The sequence below is a fragment of the Echiichthys vipera genome (genome assembly GCF_963691815.1).
Source record: "Echiichthys vipera genome assembly, chromosome: 10".
Taxonomy (NCBI): domain Eukaryota; kingdom Metazoa; phylum Chordata; class Actinopteri; order Perciformes; family Trachinidae; genus Echiichthys; species Echiichthys vipera.
This window is the reverse complement of record NC_139835.1, coordinates 8,182,446-8,200,050: the sequence shown is the minus strand read 5'-3', so window position 1 is coordinate 8,200,050 and position 17,605 is coordinate 8,182,446. Positions and strand designations below refer to the sequence as shown.

Genomic DNA, 17,605 nt, shown 5'->3' with positions numbered 1-17,605 from the left:
AATGCTGTTGCCTAGCGATGGAATTCTGTTGAAAAGGCATATAGCGTTCTTCAAACAGCGATTCATTTCAAATTAAAGTTAGTGAGAAGTTATTTTCCATTGTTTTATATCTTTTTCAGATTCCGAAACAACAGAGGATGAAGGTGACCAATTTGAGACCAAAGAAGATAGTGGGGATGTTGAGGACCAGGCTATGCATACAGGTATCCACCATGTTTCCAACATGCAATATTCCTTTAGATAATTATAGATTTTATTTTATTTTTGTTTTAATGACCCCCATCAGTGCTACAATATCACAACATTTATAGATTTATTAATGAGATTTGAAATGTTTCAAAGGAAGATCGCAACTTACACAACATTGATTTATTATCACCTTATGAAGTTGTTATGTTGAAGATATTAGCAGCAAAAATTATATAAATTTGGACTGGTATTTGTGTCTATGTAGCCTAATGAATGTAAAACAACTATATACTGGCACCGCTGCTCATGGCTCCATTGTGTTTAACATCTAGTCGCTAAGTTTGTCTGCCTCCGCATGGTGCTGAGTAAGTAGAGGGAAGTCAGTTAAACAGCTTTTTCTGTGAAAACAGCTGCATGCTTTGGCTGAAAACAAGGCTGATGAGAGCTGTGTTTGCATGCTGAAAATCAAAGCATTTAGCTCAAAGGCACTAAGATGCTCTGTAGAGCTAAGGGGAACTGCATAAATGTGAACTATGTGAACTATGGGTGACCCCTTTACAATTTGTCATTTGATCCAATGTTTTCAAAGGAATGAAGCTTTACATTTGCCTTATTTCATAATCAATGCAATAACCTGATTGCTTACCTATACAATATGTCATATCTCCTCTTTACATGAGATGCAGTGATGGACAAATGTGCAGAAGATGACAGTAGAACACATGGACATGAGGATCACTCTAACAAAACCAGGCAAGGCAAAGAAACATGCACATTACCCTAGCTGTTGTAGCTAAAAAAAAAAAAAAGACCTCAGTGTGCTGATTATATTATTGGACTCATACAATACTCAGCAGATTAATTAGTAACAACCTACTGATTCCAACAGATTTTGCTTCAAATCCTCTATTTCAGGAGCCAGTCAGAGCATTTTTCAAGAGAATCTCCCCCACAAGCCCTTCCACCTCCATCCCCAAGACTCATCAAACGTCCATCCACCTCTCCAATGCCAAGTCGCTCAACTACACCTCTTAGCCTGCGGAAGAAAAATGTTGTGCCAACTGACTACCAAGACACAGTGCCTGGGGAGTTTGAAGAAAAGGTTAAGCAGCCAAAATCTGTGTCCCAGAGTAACACCCAGGACTCTCGACCACAGACTCCACTGAGCGAATACTCCCGGAAAGAATTTACTCTCAGACCATCTCCAAAGCTTACCAGGGCAAGTTCAAAGGTTTTTGAGAAAGTCCGGGGCTTGGAAGAGCGTAGACGAAGCCTTGATATCCCAGAGGGTTCCATCTCAGGAGGATCCTGGGCGGGGTTTAATCGTGCTGGATCTGTAGATTCAGATGATGGAGGAAGCCGGTTGGGCATCTCGAGAGAAAGTTCAAGGGAAGATCTAAGGGAGGCTTTGAAAGAGGATGCTGCTGAGCGAAGATCTATGTTTAGACAGAGAGCCGCTTCGCTTGAGGATAAACCTCGCTACTCCCAAAAAGTTCAGGACATTGAGAACAAGTTCACAGAGGAGCTCCAGCGCATTAAAAAGCTTGTTGGTAAACCTCATATGAAGAAGTCCTTTTCAACTGAACAGCTCACTCTAAAGAGCAAGCAGCGCCAGCCTTTAAGGAAAATTGAACCTATTCCTCCACAAGTTCTTCAAAAGCTCCAAGAAAGGGAGCGTGCCCAGTGGGCAAAGGAACAGAGAGAAAAGGAACATAGTCAGCAACCAATGCAGCAACAACAGCAAACACAGCAAGAACAGAAGTCCCAACCCCAAAAGACAGCAAGCACTGGTTCAACAACTGTAATTGTCAGTAGATATGGAGAAGTTGCAGGCACCCCAGAGTCCATGCAGTTATCTGACTTACCGGGTCAACGATCAGTGAGAGAATTAAGTAGAGTCAGTCCAGTAACGGAAATCATTCAGAGATCATCATCACCATCATTATATCATCAACAAAGGGTAGAGTCACCAAGCAGAAATGTTGCTGAGATGACATTACGCAAGGTTGAACGAAGGCCACCAAGTCCGCTCGTACAAAGGGTTTCACGAATGCAAGAAAATCCACACATCCAAGAATCTCTTGGGCAAACATCACAAAAAGATGAGGTAGCCTTAAGAAAAATTGAAAACAGAACTGAAAGTCCACTGGTACAAAAAAGGGCTGTCATTGTGCAAGATCCTGCTCATCAACCTCCTTCAAAACCCCCAAGGATGTCACCAGTCACTCCAACGGAGGAGAGAATTGAAGTCGATCAATCTAAATCAGCCTCAAAGATGAGAATCCCCGCAATTATTGTTGAAGATGAAAAGGTGGAAGAGGATGTTCATGTAAAGACGAGTGAGCCTCAGCAGATTACTGCTAGTGCCAAAGAAGGACGACAGCTGAAGACCAAAGGAAAGAACCGTCGCCCTCGGCCTATGTCTCCAGAGTTAGGTTAGATTTGTTGAGCTTCTTTTATTTAGCTTTCTGTAGCAGTGTGATGTTCCAGTCTGCTTGCTTTTTATGTTTAATCAACCAATTACTTATTCTTCACTAGAGGGGATTTTCCTCTAATTTGATCACAAGGGGAAATCACTTCAGGTTTGTCTTTTGTTAAACTGCAGATTCTTCAGATGATTCGTATGTGTCTGCTGGAGAAGATCCAATGGAGGCACCTCTATTTGAATTTGCCCTGCAGGACACTGTAGCATCTGCTGGTGCAGATGTGCTACTAAAATGCATAATTGCCGGCACCCCCATTCCTGAAGGTAACATGTTGTAATATGTGCTTTAACAACAAAAACCTCACAGATAATTTTGAATTATATCTATTTGAGCAATTGTAAAACACAAATAGCTTTCATTTTTCTTTCTCAACTTTTTCTTTCTCTTCTCTGTTGAAGTTACCTGGATGAAAGAAAATATGGAAATCACCGGCATTGCAAATTACACAGTCAAAGTGGAGGGTGAACGACATACTCTGCTCATCAAATCAGCTAGAATAAGTGATGGTGGGAAATACTGTGTAACTGCTGTAAATCAGATGGGGAGAGCGTCCAGCAGTGCCACCCTCATCGTCAAAGCAGGTACGTTTGACTTTGTGGATAGACGAATATTTAAGTGAATATGCTTTCAGCTTTAAAAAGTTGAAACCTAATCTTAAAATATTTGATTAACATTATTTTGCAATAGAAGTGCTATTAATTGCTTGTAAGATTGTGGACATTAACATGCAAAGCATCATGCTGTTGCAACAACCTTGACGGACATGTTATTTATTGTTTTGTTATCAACATTGAAAATTTACGTCTGCCCATTTAACTTCGATGAAGTAGTTGTTATCATTAGCTGATAATTATTATCATAGTCAAAACGGGATAGGACACTTACTTCATTCCCATGAATTAATTTTAAAATTCCCTACAATCAAAAAACGACAATCCGTGTGTAATCTGTAAATATTAATACAACTTAAATCACAACAGCACAACTTGTAAACTCACAAAAAGGATTTTACAGAGATAAAATGGTTGTGCAAATACACCAACAAGTTGTCCCTGACAGGGTTTTGCAATAATGAACTGCTCATTCTACATTATCACCTACATAATGAATGCACCTTACTTATCGTTGATAATTAAAAAAAAAAAAAAAAAAAAAACAGCTCATACAAACACTGTATGCTCTTTCTTTGAAAAGTGGCAATGATGTTTTTATGTATTTAAAGATTTTTTGCTTTTATATTTGCTAAAATTTTTTGTCAATTTACAAATCTTTTTTTTTGTATTTGTGGAAGGTCTTATATATTTACAGATCACACATTTACATAGATTGTCTGTTTACACAAATCTATCTCTATATCATCTTAAAAACACATCTTGTTGGTCTCTTCCCAACAGGGCATTGTGTTTCAGATGATTTCTCTCCTGCTCCCTCGTCATTATCTCACTGAGCAAAATGCCTGTGCCATATATTCCAGCTGAACAACCTCACTTATAGTTACCATAGCAACTCAGAGGCAAAACTGAACCTATAAATTGCCCACTGAGGCTCACTGGCTCCACCCACTGTGAATCCACTATTGTTTGGATATCACATTTGACATCTAAGACTGTAATTATATATTAAGGGAAGGTTTTGGTATTAATGCATGAACTCCTTGGACTCCTGTGTCCTCATTAAGCTGTGCTCTCAGTTTACAGAGACAACATGAAATATATATATACTGTATATTGGAATTGTTTGCATGCAGGATTGTCTGAAACTACAACATGAAACATAATGTAACCTTGTTGCTTTTAAAGAGTCTGTACAGGAGCCAAAGGTAAACCTGAGCGTGCGTAGGGATATCAGCAGCCCTATTACATCTGACGAGGAGTATCTCAGTCCCCTGGAGGAAGGCATGGAATATGGAGGGCCAGAGCTCAGGCCAACTATTGACACACGATTCAGGAAACCCCCTGCATTTCTGGTGAGTCTGTTGAGAGCCTGGTTTGATTCGATACCTCATTAACTTTCCCTTTGAGAGTATGACTCTTATATGTTTAGCGTTGCCACTCACCTAACTGCATTTCTGATGTTGCATGAAAAGGTTTGATTACAGGATCTCCTTGATTCTATCAATATTCATTTTCCTATTTCCATGTTCTCAAAATGTGTAGTCATCCCATCAACATGTCAAATAAAACATAAAGGTAAAATGCATTGCTCAATCTGTCAGCTCCTAACTTACATTACATTTCAAACAGGTAACAATGAGTGATCAAGCTGTCATTGAAGGACAGGAAGTCACCGTGTCTGTCCGAATAAGTGGACAACCCAAACCCATGCTCTATTGGTAGGTCCCCCCACTTCAGCACGCTACTTTAACTCATTGCTTGCATGAGGAATGGAAAATGCTTTCTCTCTGTCACGATCGGATCTTGATCCGTCCCGGGTAAAATGCTTCCCTCATGTACTATGAAGCTGCTCAGTGCCCAGAAACCCTGACTGAACTAATGGGAGCTAAGACAACACTCCGGAATACATGAAATGCACTTTCTTAGAAAACTTCCTAATATGTTCTTTGAGCCAGTGGTTCATTAAAGCTATTGTCAGCTGTGACAGCAGTGTCACAATGTGAGACTGGTAATATTCTTTATTTTTATTATTGTCAACAAGTTCCATGAAAAAAAAACAAAGCCTGAGAAATATTATCCCTCTGGGCCATAAAGCTCTGTACTGTAACTGTTGAGGAATTACTCGAAACGCATCAATGTATGACTGGGTGATATGTTCCTCCATTACCACAAGTATCCCAGAATCATAATGGGTGTAGCCAGACCCTTCTCAAACACAGCACTATGGAGATCAGGACAGATGAAGGTGCAAGCTGTTGAGTAACTTATACCTAGTCTGTAAAGTGTCCTGAGATAACTTTTGCTATGATTTGGCACTATAAATAAAATGGAATTGAATTGAATTGAACTTTTATTTTAAAAAAATCAGTGCAGATTGAATATTCCCTTTTTTACCAATTTTTTTTTTACGTTAGGACTTGTCGTTGAATTTGTTTACAATAAGTGTAATATTCATGGTTCACATGCGTCAGATGTGTGAATTTGAGGGGAAAATTAAGGACCTGAACTATTTTTTTTAAATAGACATGGGTCAATGAATAGCTTGAATTTATAGCCTATAATTAGTGCAAGAATAGAAATGTAATCTTTTTTTGTTAGTAAAGTGTGTGAGAGAAGGCGAGAGACATAATCTGCCATCACTGTAATGCCAAGTTCCTACAACAAACTTTAGCCCTGATTTTCCACTCGATGACAGCTTTTGGAGCTCCCCGACAAAAGCTGTAGGCTCAGTGCTCTCCACTCGGAGTTCGATCGTGATGTGTTTCAAAAACACGTGCCGAGTGCCTTTCCGGGTCCTCAGAGTTGTCGGGGATGGAAGCACAAGACACGGGCTGAGTGGAGACTGTATGTGTGCAGCCACTGACAGGCCCTGCTGCCTAGGGGACCAGCGAAACAGCAAGGCAAAGCTCAGCTCCTGCCAGAGAAGAAGTGGCTGCTTCCCGCTGCGTTGTCACGGCCCTCTGTGTTTGATACCAACACACAAGGCACCTTTGAACGTCTGTTTTTAACTGTAAACCTATCCAAGGCAATATCAGATACCAGAGCAAGTGCTCCACTGGTGAAAGATCTTATAGTCGGTGACTCTTTGGTAGTGTGGAAGCCACAACAACTTAATTTCTCCCGACACAAGACAGTTGCATAGTGTGAATAGTAGGGCAAACTGTCAACTTTTAATGTCTTGTGGGAACTAGGCACAATGAGAAGTGTTCACTGACTCAAGCCTCTCTTTGTAATTGGTGCCTGTGAGCTTCTGTAAAGCCTGCTGGTTGTCATTATAAAGTCAGTCTTATAACTGTTATTAACCTTGATCCGTGTCTCAAACTATGTCATGTTGGGTCCTTGAATTTGAGGGAATTAGGCCTTTGAAAGTTCATGAAAGCCCTTTTGATTGAGTTTGCTGTTTAAGAAGGTGTGGGTTCTCTGAATATAGAATAATGCCAGCCCTATCCTTTAATACAGGAGAAAATAATAGGCTGAATCAGCAAGTTCTGCCATTGGAGTTAGTCATGACTCTCGAGAGACAATAGCAGACAAGAATTTGTTAAACATAACATTAGTGTTCCCCCTCGACTCCCCATACCAGCCAAAAGAAAGCTTGTGTTTGCAAAAGTATGTGCTTGGCCATCCCTTCGTTGCATAAATTAAGTTTAAAAAAGCTGTGAGGGGTTTATGCATGATTCATCTCTTGTTTTAAAACATGGCAACAATTGTTCTGTTAACTCTTCTCTTTTGTAGGCTGAGGGACAGAGTTACGGTAAAAACAGGCCCACGTCACATCGTGCGTGAGACAGAAGATGGCACTTTTGAAATGACCATCAAGTCAGTAGTGAGATCAGACTCTGGGATTTACACCTGTAAGATCATTAATGAGTATGGGACGAAGCAGTGTGAAGGAAAGCTGGAGGTAAAAGGTATGTTTCTTCTCAAAAGTACTGGAGTTTGTTATCATTAAATGGATAGTTTGGATAGCTTGAATATTTTGAAGTAGGGCTGTATGAGGTACATACCCACAGTCAGTGTATTACCTACAGCAGATGATGGTCAGACAGGAGTACAGTCATGGAACCTAGGTAACTGTACTGCTGTGGACGGGGGCAGCAGCTACACTTGTCAAATCATCTATATCAGTTCAAGTCTTTGTTATATTTACGTTTATCGAACATTTTTAATGTTGAAAATCTTTACATCTTCCGCCGCAGGCTAAAGACATATCTCTTTCAACTGCACCTTGGCTAAGAAGATGATTAAAAAGTAAAAAGCACTTTTATGTAGCACTCTATAGATCGGCGTATTTGAAGCTTAATTACATGCTTTTCTGGTTTCTACCCTAATTGTTGAATGCACTTAGACACTTACTATTAGAAGTTGCTTTGGACAAAAGCGTCAGCTAAATGAAATGCCTTTTTTTTTGCCTTGCTGCAGACAGCCGTTTCCGATGTGGAACTGCAGCCATTATCTATGCTCCCTTCAAAGCCAGTTAGCTAGTTTGTTTTATTGTGTGACTTTTGTGAATCTGAACTAAGCCTTTAAAACACCAAAGTCTCACTAATAAAACTAAATAATCAAGGCAGCAATAGACCAGCCACTCCTGTGTTCTGCAAGAACATAGATGGATATAACAGCTTCAGATAGCAGTGTCTAAATGAAGCTTCATGAAGCATTAGTTGTATTTGTTAACCCCTCTAGATGGATCTCTTGGTTTAAAGAAAAAGGCTCAATGAATGGTAAGTCCGTGTGTTTTCAACCCATTGTTGAACAGAGAGCTCCATCTAGTTGACTTAAAAATAAAGAAAATGAAGCTTCATGAAGCTTTGTGAAGCTTCATTTGGGCATCACTAGCTTCAGTCCCCTGTGGAAAAGGGCTGTCTGATGGCGAGGTGAAGTTTTTGCTTAGTTTCTGTTTCTGTCATCTTGCCTGATTCTCCAAACTGGGGTGGGCCGACCACCATCTACTTTATGGAACACACTGACTGTAGATAAGTAACTCAAACAACCCCACTTCAAAATATCTAAGCAATCCCTTCAAGAATGTACAAATCCCAATTTCACTCTTTTTGTGTTTGTTAATGAAGCTGTGTCAAGTTTTTATCAAGCTATTTGCTACATCATGACTTCATGATATCATGATACTTCCTGATTGTTAATCAGTATTTTCATTGATGCCATAACTCTGATTCAATACAAACATTAATTGTTCAGGTATCACTTAACAACACTCTTCAGAAAATGTCCTTCATTTACACACAGCACCACCATTTGAGCCGGGCCTGGCTGTCATCCGCCCGGTCAGGGACATCACAGCCAAGGCTGGAGAGACAGTTTTGTTTGAGTGTCATGTCATGGGACCGAAGGACACAGATGTGGACTGGCTTGCAGATGGGAAACTGATCCAGCCTGCATTGCTCAACTGTAAGATGCATTTTGATGGAAGAAAGTGCCGGTTGCTGCTTAACTCCGTACATGAGGATGACAGTGGGACATACATGTGCAAGCTCAGCACAGCTAAAGGTTTGTCTCAAGAATGAGTATCGCAATATGTGTGATGTCAAATTAAAATAAATCTTTTGATCGTCCTGTTTGTCTCCTCTGCTACTTCTGAATCAAAATTTACTCTTCAGAGGAAGTGACTTCATGTGGCAAACTCAGAGTCATCCCTTCAATTGAACCTCTCTTCACTCGCAAGCTGGACGTTCTCGAAGTGATTGAGGGGCGTAACGCTAGATTTGACTGTAAAGTCAGTGGGACACCTTCTCCTAAGGTCATCTGGAGCCACTTCGGTAGGATTGTACTTAATTATTCTTGCACCCATAACAGAACATCTCAAACAGGATCTATTATACTTTACCATATTTTCTGTCATATATATGATGTTACAATGTCTGATGTTCATATTATATGTGGCCAAAGCTTCAAATAATGAGATCAATTTATGTGTAAGTCATACCTGTGAGTAGAAACCTCAGATTTCAGACCGTTCTGAACGCTCCGTTTTCAGGCACGTTGCTGCAGTGTTTACATTACAAACACTGCTACATGTAGCTACATGCTAACCTCAGAGAAACCTGCAATCTTGGATAACAATGTTAACTTGTAGTTTTTGATTTAGAAACTCTTATTTATTATTATTTTGGGGTAAAAAGCGCTGCTATACTCCATTACAGTCATTATCTGGCTGCAATGAACAGTACAGACGGCGAGAGCACAAATGTGGAAGACCTGGAAGTAATGACCAATCAGAGCAGACTGGGATTTTTCATGAGGGGGGCTTACAGAGACCGGCGCTGCAACAAAGCGTCTCAGACAGAGGGTGAATACAGGTGCAAAACATGGGCAGTATAAAAAAAATAATGTTTTTTTTTTAACGTTAAAGCATGTAAATATGTTCAAATAGAAACTCAAAATTCAGGTATGAACCTAAAAATGACCATTATAGGTGCCCTTTAACTTTAACATCCAAGCCTTTGTGCAATTATCTGTTCTTACTTTTTTTATATATTTCTCCCCCTATTTGAGTTTTGCTGTTGATTTTGTTATTATAACACACTTTGTAAGAAAAATGTTTTTTTTTTTTTTCCCTTTTAGATCATCCGCTCAAAGAAAGCGAGGACATTCGTATTCTTCAGGAGGGCGGGCGGCACTCTCTTTTTATTTCTCATGTGACCAATGAGGATGAGGGTTTTTACACTGTCACGGCCCGTAACAGTCACGGCGACGCAGAGAGCTCCGCCGAACTTTACATACAGGAACCACGGCCAGCCATCTCCTCACAGATGTAAGATCATGTTATCCTTTGGATGATGGGCCATAGCTCAATAACTTTTCTACAATATGGATTATAAAATGTAATTTTATCCAGTAACAGATAAGGAGGATTATCCACATACCCTGCTATGAGCCACTCCCTCTATCTTTCTGTTCGATGTCTTACCTTCCCTTTAGGGCTAAACTAGAGAAGATGCCATCAATCCCAGAAGAGCCAGAGGTCCCAGAGAATGAGGTGGAGCGCTTCACTATGCCTGACTTCATCAAACCCCTTTATGACCTAGATGTGATCGAAGGAAAGGAGGCTGTGCTCAAATGTAAAGTGGCCGGTTTGCCATACCCCACCATCGTCTGGTTCCACAACGGCAAAAGGATCGAGAGCACAGAGGACAGGAAGATGACACAGTGTAAGAGTTACAAGATGGATTAATATTCACCCAATGTTGAGGCATGGTACTCAAGCCTATACAAAGCAATTACACTATTGGAAATTTAGCATTTTTATGTAAAGTAAAATATATAAAGTAAAATAAACATTTTAATGAAAATGATGAGAATGAACAGAACTTTAGCAATTACATGAAGAAAAGAAAACATTCTTAAATCAAACTAAAATAAGCCCGTTATGGCAGTATGTAATGTATAATGATCAGACTAACACTAATCTGCCCCTGTTCTGAGCAAATACGCATTTCCTCAGTTTCATTTACCACTTTTGCAATGCAAAGGAATTGACAATTTATGGTAGGTGACAGGACGTAAACACAGACATGTTGGGAACCTGACCATCCACCACCTTCTCCACCCTCTCATGGAGGATTTGCAGGACTTTTAGAATATTACGCTACTTCCACCTTGCTTCTGAGAATGGACAGTCAATACTCTCACAGAGTTTGCTGTCCAGACGTGAAGTCATTTTAAGAATTTGCACATTCATTTTCAGGTCAGAGTCTCACTTAGTCCGCAGTGATCTTGTTTAATTTGACACAATTTTTTTGCATTTATTCCAAAAAAGACAAGATTCCTACTAAACACATGGAAAACAAAAACGGACTTCTTTGATCTTATAAATATCTCTTTCAGTCCTTCAACCACCTTCATGAAAAAAGTCAGCATTTTGATATTTGTGCACATCCATGCACCGTAAACAAAGGAAATGTAAAAAGTAAGAGTAAAGTGTGGTAAAAAGAAACAAATTGAGACACATATTCTGAAGGTGATGTATACATGTCCAAAGAATTTTTCTAAAACCAGAAAAGATACCACAGGTCAAAATGGTATGTTCAGAAAAAACCAAAGGCCTTAATCCAAATCTCCAAAGAGAATATACTGTTTACAGAACCTGTGTCAAGTTCGTAACACTGTTGTCTTCTGAATAACAGTGGAATATTAATGTGCAAATAAACATATTGATACAGTAAGCAAGTTAAGTTTCATTAATGTGTAATTTCCGGCACAAAATCATCCCATGGTCTTTTTCGGCACTTACATACATCAAATAAGCCATCGAGACAGTTTTTTCATGTATGAACTATTAACGGAGAAATCTGGGAGAGTCGCTAACAGCCGGACGTGGCTAACATGCTCTGGTCATTACGGGGAAGGCTTTTTTAACCACTAATACTGCTCAAAATAACATCAAACCTCTACAGTAGCATGATCCCTACACATGAAATGAAGCACCAATGGGCTCCTTTCTTTTGGATTGACTTTGGTAATCGACTTGAATGGACTTTACCACGAGAGGAGCTGGTACCGGGAAGTATTAGTGGTTAGCCGTTTTAATGCCTTCCCCGTACTGCCCCAAATTAATCAGTGTTAGCTACGTCCGGCTGTTAGCGACCCTACCGTATCTCTCCGTTAATAGTTCATATATGAAAAAAACTGTCTTGATGGCTTATTCGATGAGTGTAAGTGCCGAAAAAGATCATGGGATGATTTTGCGCCGGAATTGGACTTTAAGATGCTAACAGGCCTTTCATCTCTGCTTTCTCTTGTAGTTCGTGACGTCCACAGCCTGGTCATCCGCTCTGTGTGCCATGCTCACGGTGGCGTCTACAAGAGTGTCATCTCTAACAAAATTGGCAAAGCCACCTGCTATGCTCATCTCTATGTCACAGGTGATTTCCATTCCATATTGCCTCAATAAAAACACAACAGGCTTCAAACAAGAACCACTTTGATGAACAGATTTGTTCAGACAAAGGCAGATCAGAAGCATTTATGGACCTCTTATTCCATTGTCATCGTTTTCAGATATCCTCCCTGACCCTCCTGATGGGACTCCAGTGATAGAATCCATCACTGGTAAAACCATCACCTTAAGCTGGAAGAAACCTAGGAGGCTAGACCCTTCCATTGGTATGCAAGAATGATATCCAGTATCATTTCCTTCGCCAGATCTTAAATGATATTCTTAAAGAATTGATCCTGATGACATTTTAATTTAACACGTTTTCTAACATAGACCAAAGACATAAATCTCTTTAATGCAGACTAAAATGACAATGAAAGACTGATATAGAAATAGACAGAAGACACTATAGATCATCTTAGATATACTGCCTCTATTGAGCCTTAACATACCATATTGCCACATTGTAACATGTTACAATATACTGTAGAAATGTAGTTTCACTCCTATGCTCTACAATGGGTACAAAAAAGGATTTGAATTTAGAGCTTTCTTGAGAGCTTAGCTAAACAAAATGTTTTGTGGACAGAAAGCATTGCGGTGTAGCATTTTGCATGAACCCCTTTTTTCTTTTCAGATCCCAGCTCCCTGATGTATGCCATCCAACAACAAGCCCTGGGCTCCATCCAGTGGGTCATCATAGCTTCTGGCTTGAAGGAGACCTGCTACACTATCACCACCCTCTCTAAGGATGTGCGCTACGCTTTTAGAGTTCTGACCATCACCTCCAAAGCCTTCAGCAAGCCCTCACCTACCACCGACCCAGTGCAGCTCCTGGACCGAGGTACATTCAGGTTTATCCATCCATCCATCCATCCATCCTTCCACCCATCCATCCAGCAGTGCGTGCCAACTGTTTGTTAAATATTTTCTGTGTACATTTTTGATTTACTTCCAGGTCCCTATCTTCACGAGGCTCCAGTGATTATTGACAAGCCAGATATTGTACATGTGATGGAAAACCAGTCAGTCACCATCACCGTCACCCTCAATCATGTGAACGCTGCAGTCATCTGGAAGAGGTATCTGTGTCTATGTTGTCAAGTTTGTAATTATTTCTTCTTTTCTTTTTTTTTTTCATTGGATTTTTCCTGCAGCTGGTATACCCATAGGTTTATAACAGCACTGCAGTTGTGTTTGTAGTTTTGTTGCAGTTACAATTAGTTCATTAGTCCAGTCCACAAAAAGGTTTTTTATTATGTCCTGACTGACACTCAAGCAAGAGCCAAACATCCACCACACCTGCCCAGTGCATCCGCTGCTCTCCGACACACAACATATTAATCCTGGGTTACAATACAAATACTTCTTCACACAGGAGGGGAGTTGTCCTCTCCAGCAAGCCAGGGCTGTACGAAATGACTATGCCAGATGATGACCAGCACATGCTGAAGCTGCTTAAAGTGAAGAGTGCTGACATCGGAGAGATGGTGTTTGTCGCCTCCAACAAGTATGGCAGTGACAGCTGCACCTTCAACGTGGAGATGGCAGGTAGGCAGTAAATTGATCTGTCTATCTATCCATTTATCTGTCTAAAGCTAATGTAAGTTGATATTGCCCTTTTGAAACGCCACAGCTGCACCGACGTTTGAAACTATCATGGAGGACTTGGACGTTTGCACTGGGGAGACCCCTCGCTTTGCGGTGGTTGTGGAGGGCAAACCCATTCCTGACATCCTCTGGTTCAAGGTTTTTATCCATTTTAGCAGTCAGAAGTAATTTGATAAGGGATTACCAAGATTAACTGAACTTTTTCTGTTCTAAAGTAAAAAAGAACCATTGCCGATACTTTGCGCATTTGCTTTCAGAATGATATCCTGCTGTCGGAGAGCAGTCATTACACATTTGTGTACGATGATAATGAATGTTCCCTGGTGGTCCTAAATGCTCATCCAGAAGATTCCGGGGTCTACACCTGCACTGCCAGGAACTTGGCGGGATCTGTGTCCTGTAAAGCTGAACTGACCATTCATGAAGGTAAGATCTCAATTTATCGGAGCCATAAACCGTCTATAAATTTCTTGACTGCACAGATATGTGGTGAAGGAACTAAAATGACCATTCTAGTTGTCTCATTACTTGGAGTCAGAGTTCCCTTGGTCTTATTAAAACTTGCTCGTTGCTGTAGCTAAACATAAAGAGGATCCAATGGACGATGAGGAGACGATACTCAGGAAGATGCGCAGACTGACCGACAGCTATGACATTCACAAGGAAATTAGAAGGTAAGGCATTAAGCCCACATTTGACATTTTTGAATATATTTAGAATTATTCCGGATTATTACAGTGTAATAACTCTGTTTAAGTTAAAACACTTTTCAAAAACCATCTTTACCAACTTGTCTTCCCTAAAGGGGCTGTAATGTAATGTTATCTGTGTCCACTGTATTCAGTCTTTGTTTTAAAAGGTGCTCTATAAATAAAACTTATGGTCTACATTCTGAAAATCAGTTGAGCCTCTGAGACAGATTTGAAAAAAGCATTCACCCCCACCCACCCCAACCAAACCCCTCCCCTCAGTGTTACACGACCATTGCCTATAATGGATAAACATGACATTAAGGAAGTGACAGTGGGTGTTATCATTTAACTCTGCAGCTATATCTTGCTGTATTGTGGCCTTAGAAGGCTCAAAGTGGTTTTCATGGCAGCCTAACTGATACAGAAGTAATCTAACAGAAGCCCTCTATACCATCAAGGAACATTAACATTAACCTTAACTGTCTAATGAAAGAGACAGTTAAGGTTACCATTTCCTCTTGGTATCTTTTCCTCGGTCAACTTACGTTTTCTTTCAACCTTCGCCTCAGAGGCCGCTTGCTGGTATCAGTCTTTTCCTTCTTCATGGTAATAGAAGCTCCGGCAGTTTAGCTGCTAAGCTAATGACTAGCCGCTCAGAGTTTGAAGGGAGGGAGGGGGAGTGGGAGGGGACGAGGCAGGATGAAAGAAATTGGATGGAGAGTGCGAGCCAATAAATTGGTCAATTTCTATGCAGGCCTACAGCTGATAGACTGGATATTTTTGGTTCTTTTTGCTATTCATATTGTGTAGATCTGACTACAGGACCTCAATCGTTGTATAAACGATGTTAATAATAATTAGCAATATTCCAAATCGTAGAGCATAGCTTTAGGTAGTGATGAACTAAGTTTTCCCCATGATTTTCTTTCTTCAGAGGTGCCTTTTCCTATGTGAAACGTGTGACACAGAAGGTTGGCAAGATGGAGTATGCTGCAAAGTTTATCTCCACACGAGCCAAGAAGAAGGCATCTGCTCTGAGAGAGATGAGCCTGCTTTCCAAGCTGGACCATGAGAGAGTCCTTTACTTTCAGGATGCCTTTGAGAAAAAAAATGCAGTCATCATCATCACCGAATTGTATCCTTATTATGCAGTTTAAAAAACAGAGTACATAGTCTTTCTGAAGGTGATGTAATCATCCAAAACCAGAAAAGACAGGCATATCCCATAGGTCTTATCGGAAAATGGAATGTTCAGAAAAAGCCAGAGGCCTTATTCTAAATCTGCAAACAGAATATACCTTTTACAGGACCTGTGTCAAGTTTGTAATATTGTCTTCTGAATAACAGTGGAATATTAATGTGCATGTAAACGTACTGTTACAGTAAGCTAAGTTGCATTAAGATGCTAAAAGGCCTTTTGAATTATATGGTATGAATAAAAAACAGTTTGCTTTTCTACTTTTCTTTATCTGGCTGTATTGTGTTGTTCTGAAAAGCTTCTTTATGAAAATCTGTCTTGTTAGAGATGAAATGAACATGCACACATGCATCCTGTAAATGCATTACAAACAAATAGCGCTTTGTATACTTGTACAATGCATCTTAAGTTCCAGAAAGAATGGACTTAATTAAGCTTTAAAGGTGCCATGAGGAGCTGCTTGACAGATTTACAAAGAAACCCACAGTAATGGAGTCTGATGTAAGCCTTGTGTTTTATGACTGCACCGCAATCTTACACTAAACATTTAAATATCTATTTCGATGTAATGATCAAGTGTATGTAACTGAATGTAATGTATTTATCTAATAAACATATACTGGTTTGCTTGTGTTTTGGAACCAACAGGTTCGTTCAGGTATAAGACAACTGCTTGAGGGTGTGGACTACCTTCATCATCTAAACATCATACACCTGGATATTAAGGTAGACACTCAGGGATCCTCACTCTTCCACTCTTTCACTGTGTTGTATGATTTAGTGCACTGGAACACTTTGTTGTATTATGATGGAGGTGAAATTGTTTTTATTCTTTCTCCAGCCCGATAACATCCTCATGGCAGACTCCCATGGTGATCAGATCCGAATCTGTGACTTTGGCAACGCAATGCAGATCACACCAGATGAGGCACAATACTGCAAATATGGCACACCAGAATTTGTTGCACCAGAAATTGTCAATCAGACCCCTGTGTCAAAAGCAACCGACATCTGGTACATTATCTCCCAATTTATACTTATTTGTTATTTAGTTTTGTCTTAACACACAACATTTTTCTAATCATCTTCCTTATTTTCCAAGGTCAATTGGAGTTATTGCATACCTGTGGTGAGTAAAAAGGCTGTTATTATTTATCTTCATGATTAAATGTATTCTAGGACACTGAATATCAATGTCCGTTTTTGACATGTTTGCTTGTTTTGGACTTCACGTAGGCTTGGCATTACATAAAGTATTTTTTTCTGTTATCAGTCTGACAGGAGTCTCTCCATTTGCTGGAGAGAATGACCGCAGTTCTGCGCTGAACATTAGGAACTATAACGTGGCCTTCGAGGAGAGTATGTTTTCGGAACTTTGCAGAGAGGCTAAAGGGTTCATCATAAAGCTGCTGGTAGCAGACAGGCTGTGAGTAACACTACTGGATCTCTTTATCAAAATTTGATTTATCTAACATTATTGTGAAAAATACATACCTTATAAACATATAATTGCAAGAGGCCATTCAGGAAATGAGTAATATTGAATAATACCTTAGATATTAAAGGACATACCGTATTTTGAGTCAAGCTGTTGTCTTATACCATCCTGAATACAATCTTAGTCTATACAGTACATATCTTGTAGGTAAACAGTGATGTCAATTAATTTGGGAACAATCTTAATTGGATGGTTAACAGTGTCCTTATTGAACGTGTATCAATAAATCTCTAAAAAATGCACAAATACAAACGAGACCTTGTTTATGTCAACAAGGAGATGATGACGTGTGGTGTGCAGTTTGTCCATTCAATACCAGATGGAGACCTTATTCTCAGGTGTAATTTAATATTTTTATGTGATATTAAAAAAGTTTTAATTGAGTTGACATTTATTCATTTGTGACCTGCTACATATATTT

At 39.8% G+C, this 17,605-nt stretch overlaps 1 protein-coding gene across 1 annotated transcript in view; it reads left to right on the top strand.

The window, feature by feature from the left end:
* Positions 1 to 17,605, top strand: part of spegb (striated muscle enriched protein kinase b) — a 48,160-nt gene that overhangs the window by 15,357 nt on the left and 15,198 nt on the right. Inside the window, exons 2-27 of the mRNA XM_083921511.1 lie at positions 120 to 203; positions 876 to 942; positions 1,105 to 2,624; positions 2,795 to 2,938; positions 3,074 to 3,256; positions 4,475 to 4,641; positions 4,919 to 5,007; positions 7,025 to 7,200; positions 8,537 to 8,797; positions 8,908 to 9,066; positions 9,872 to 10,061; positions 10,229 to 10,458; positions 12,052 to 12,171; positions 12,308 to 12,412; positions 12,823 to 13,029; positions 13,144 to 13,267; positions 13,564 to 13,736; positions 13,822 to 13,934; positions 14,054 to 14,222; positions 14,374 to 14,470; positions 15,423 to 15,623; positions 16,130 to 16,187; positions 16,335 to 16,412; positions 16,528 to 16,700; positions 16,789 to 16,815; positions 16,960 to 17,112. Coding sequence (XP_083777637.1) covers positions 120 to 203; positions 876 to 942; positions 1,105 to 2,624; positions 2,795 to 2,938; positions 3,074 to 3,256; positions 4,475 to 4,641; positions 4,919 to 5,007; positions 7,025 to 7,200; positions 8,537 to 8,797; positions 8,908 to 9,066; positions 9,872 to 10,061; positions 10,229 to 10,458; positions 12,052 to 12,171; positions 12,308 to 12,412; positions 12,823 to 13,029; positions 13,144 to 13,267; positions 13,564 to 13,736; positions 13,822 to 13,934; positions 14,054 to 14,222; positions 14,374 to 14,470; positions 15,423 to 15,623; positions 16,130 to 16,187; positions 16,335 to 16,412; positions 16,528 to 16,700; positions 16,789 to 16,815; positions 16,960 to 17,112 — 5,068 coding nt within the window. The remainder of the gene's footprint in view (positions 1 to 119; positions 204 to 875; positions 943 to 1,104; positions 2,625 to 2,794; positions 2,939 to 3,073; positions 3,257 to 4,474; positions 4,642 to 4,918; positions 5,008 to 7,024; positions 7,201 to 8,536; positions 8,798 to 8,907; positions 9,067 to 9,871; positions 10,062 to 10,228; positions 10,459 to 12,051; positions 12,172 to 12,307; positions 12,413 to 12,822; positions 13,030 to 13,143; positions 13,268 to 13,563; positions 13,737 to 13,821; positions 13,935 to 14,053; positions 14,223 to 14,373; positions 14,471 to 15,422; positions 15,624 to 16,129; positions 16,188 to 16,334; positions 16,413 to 16,527; positions 16,701 to 16,788; positions 16,816 to 16,959; positions 17,113 to 17,605) is intronic.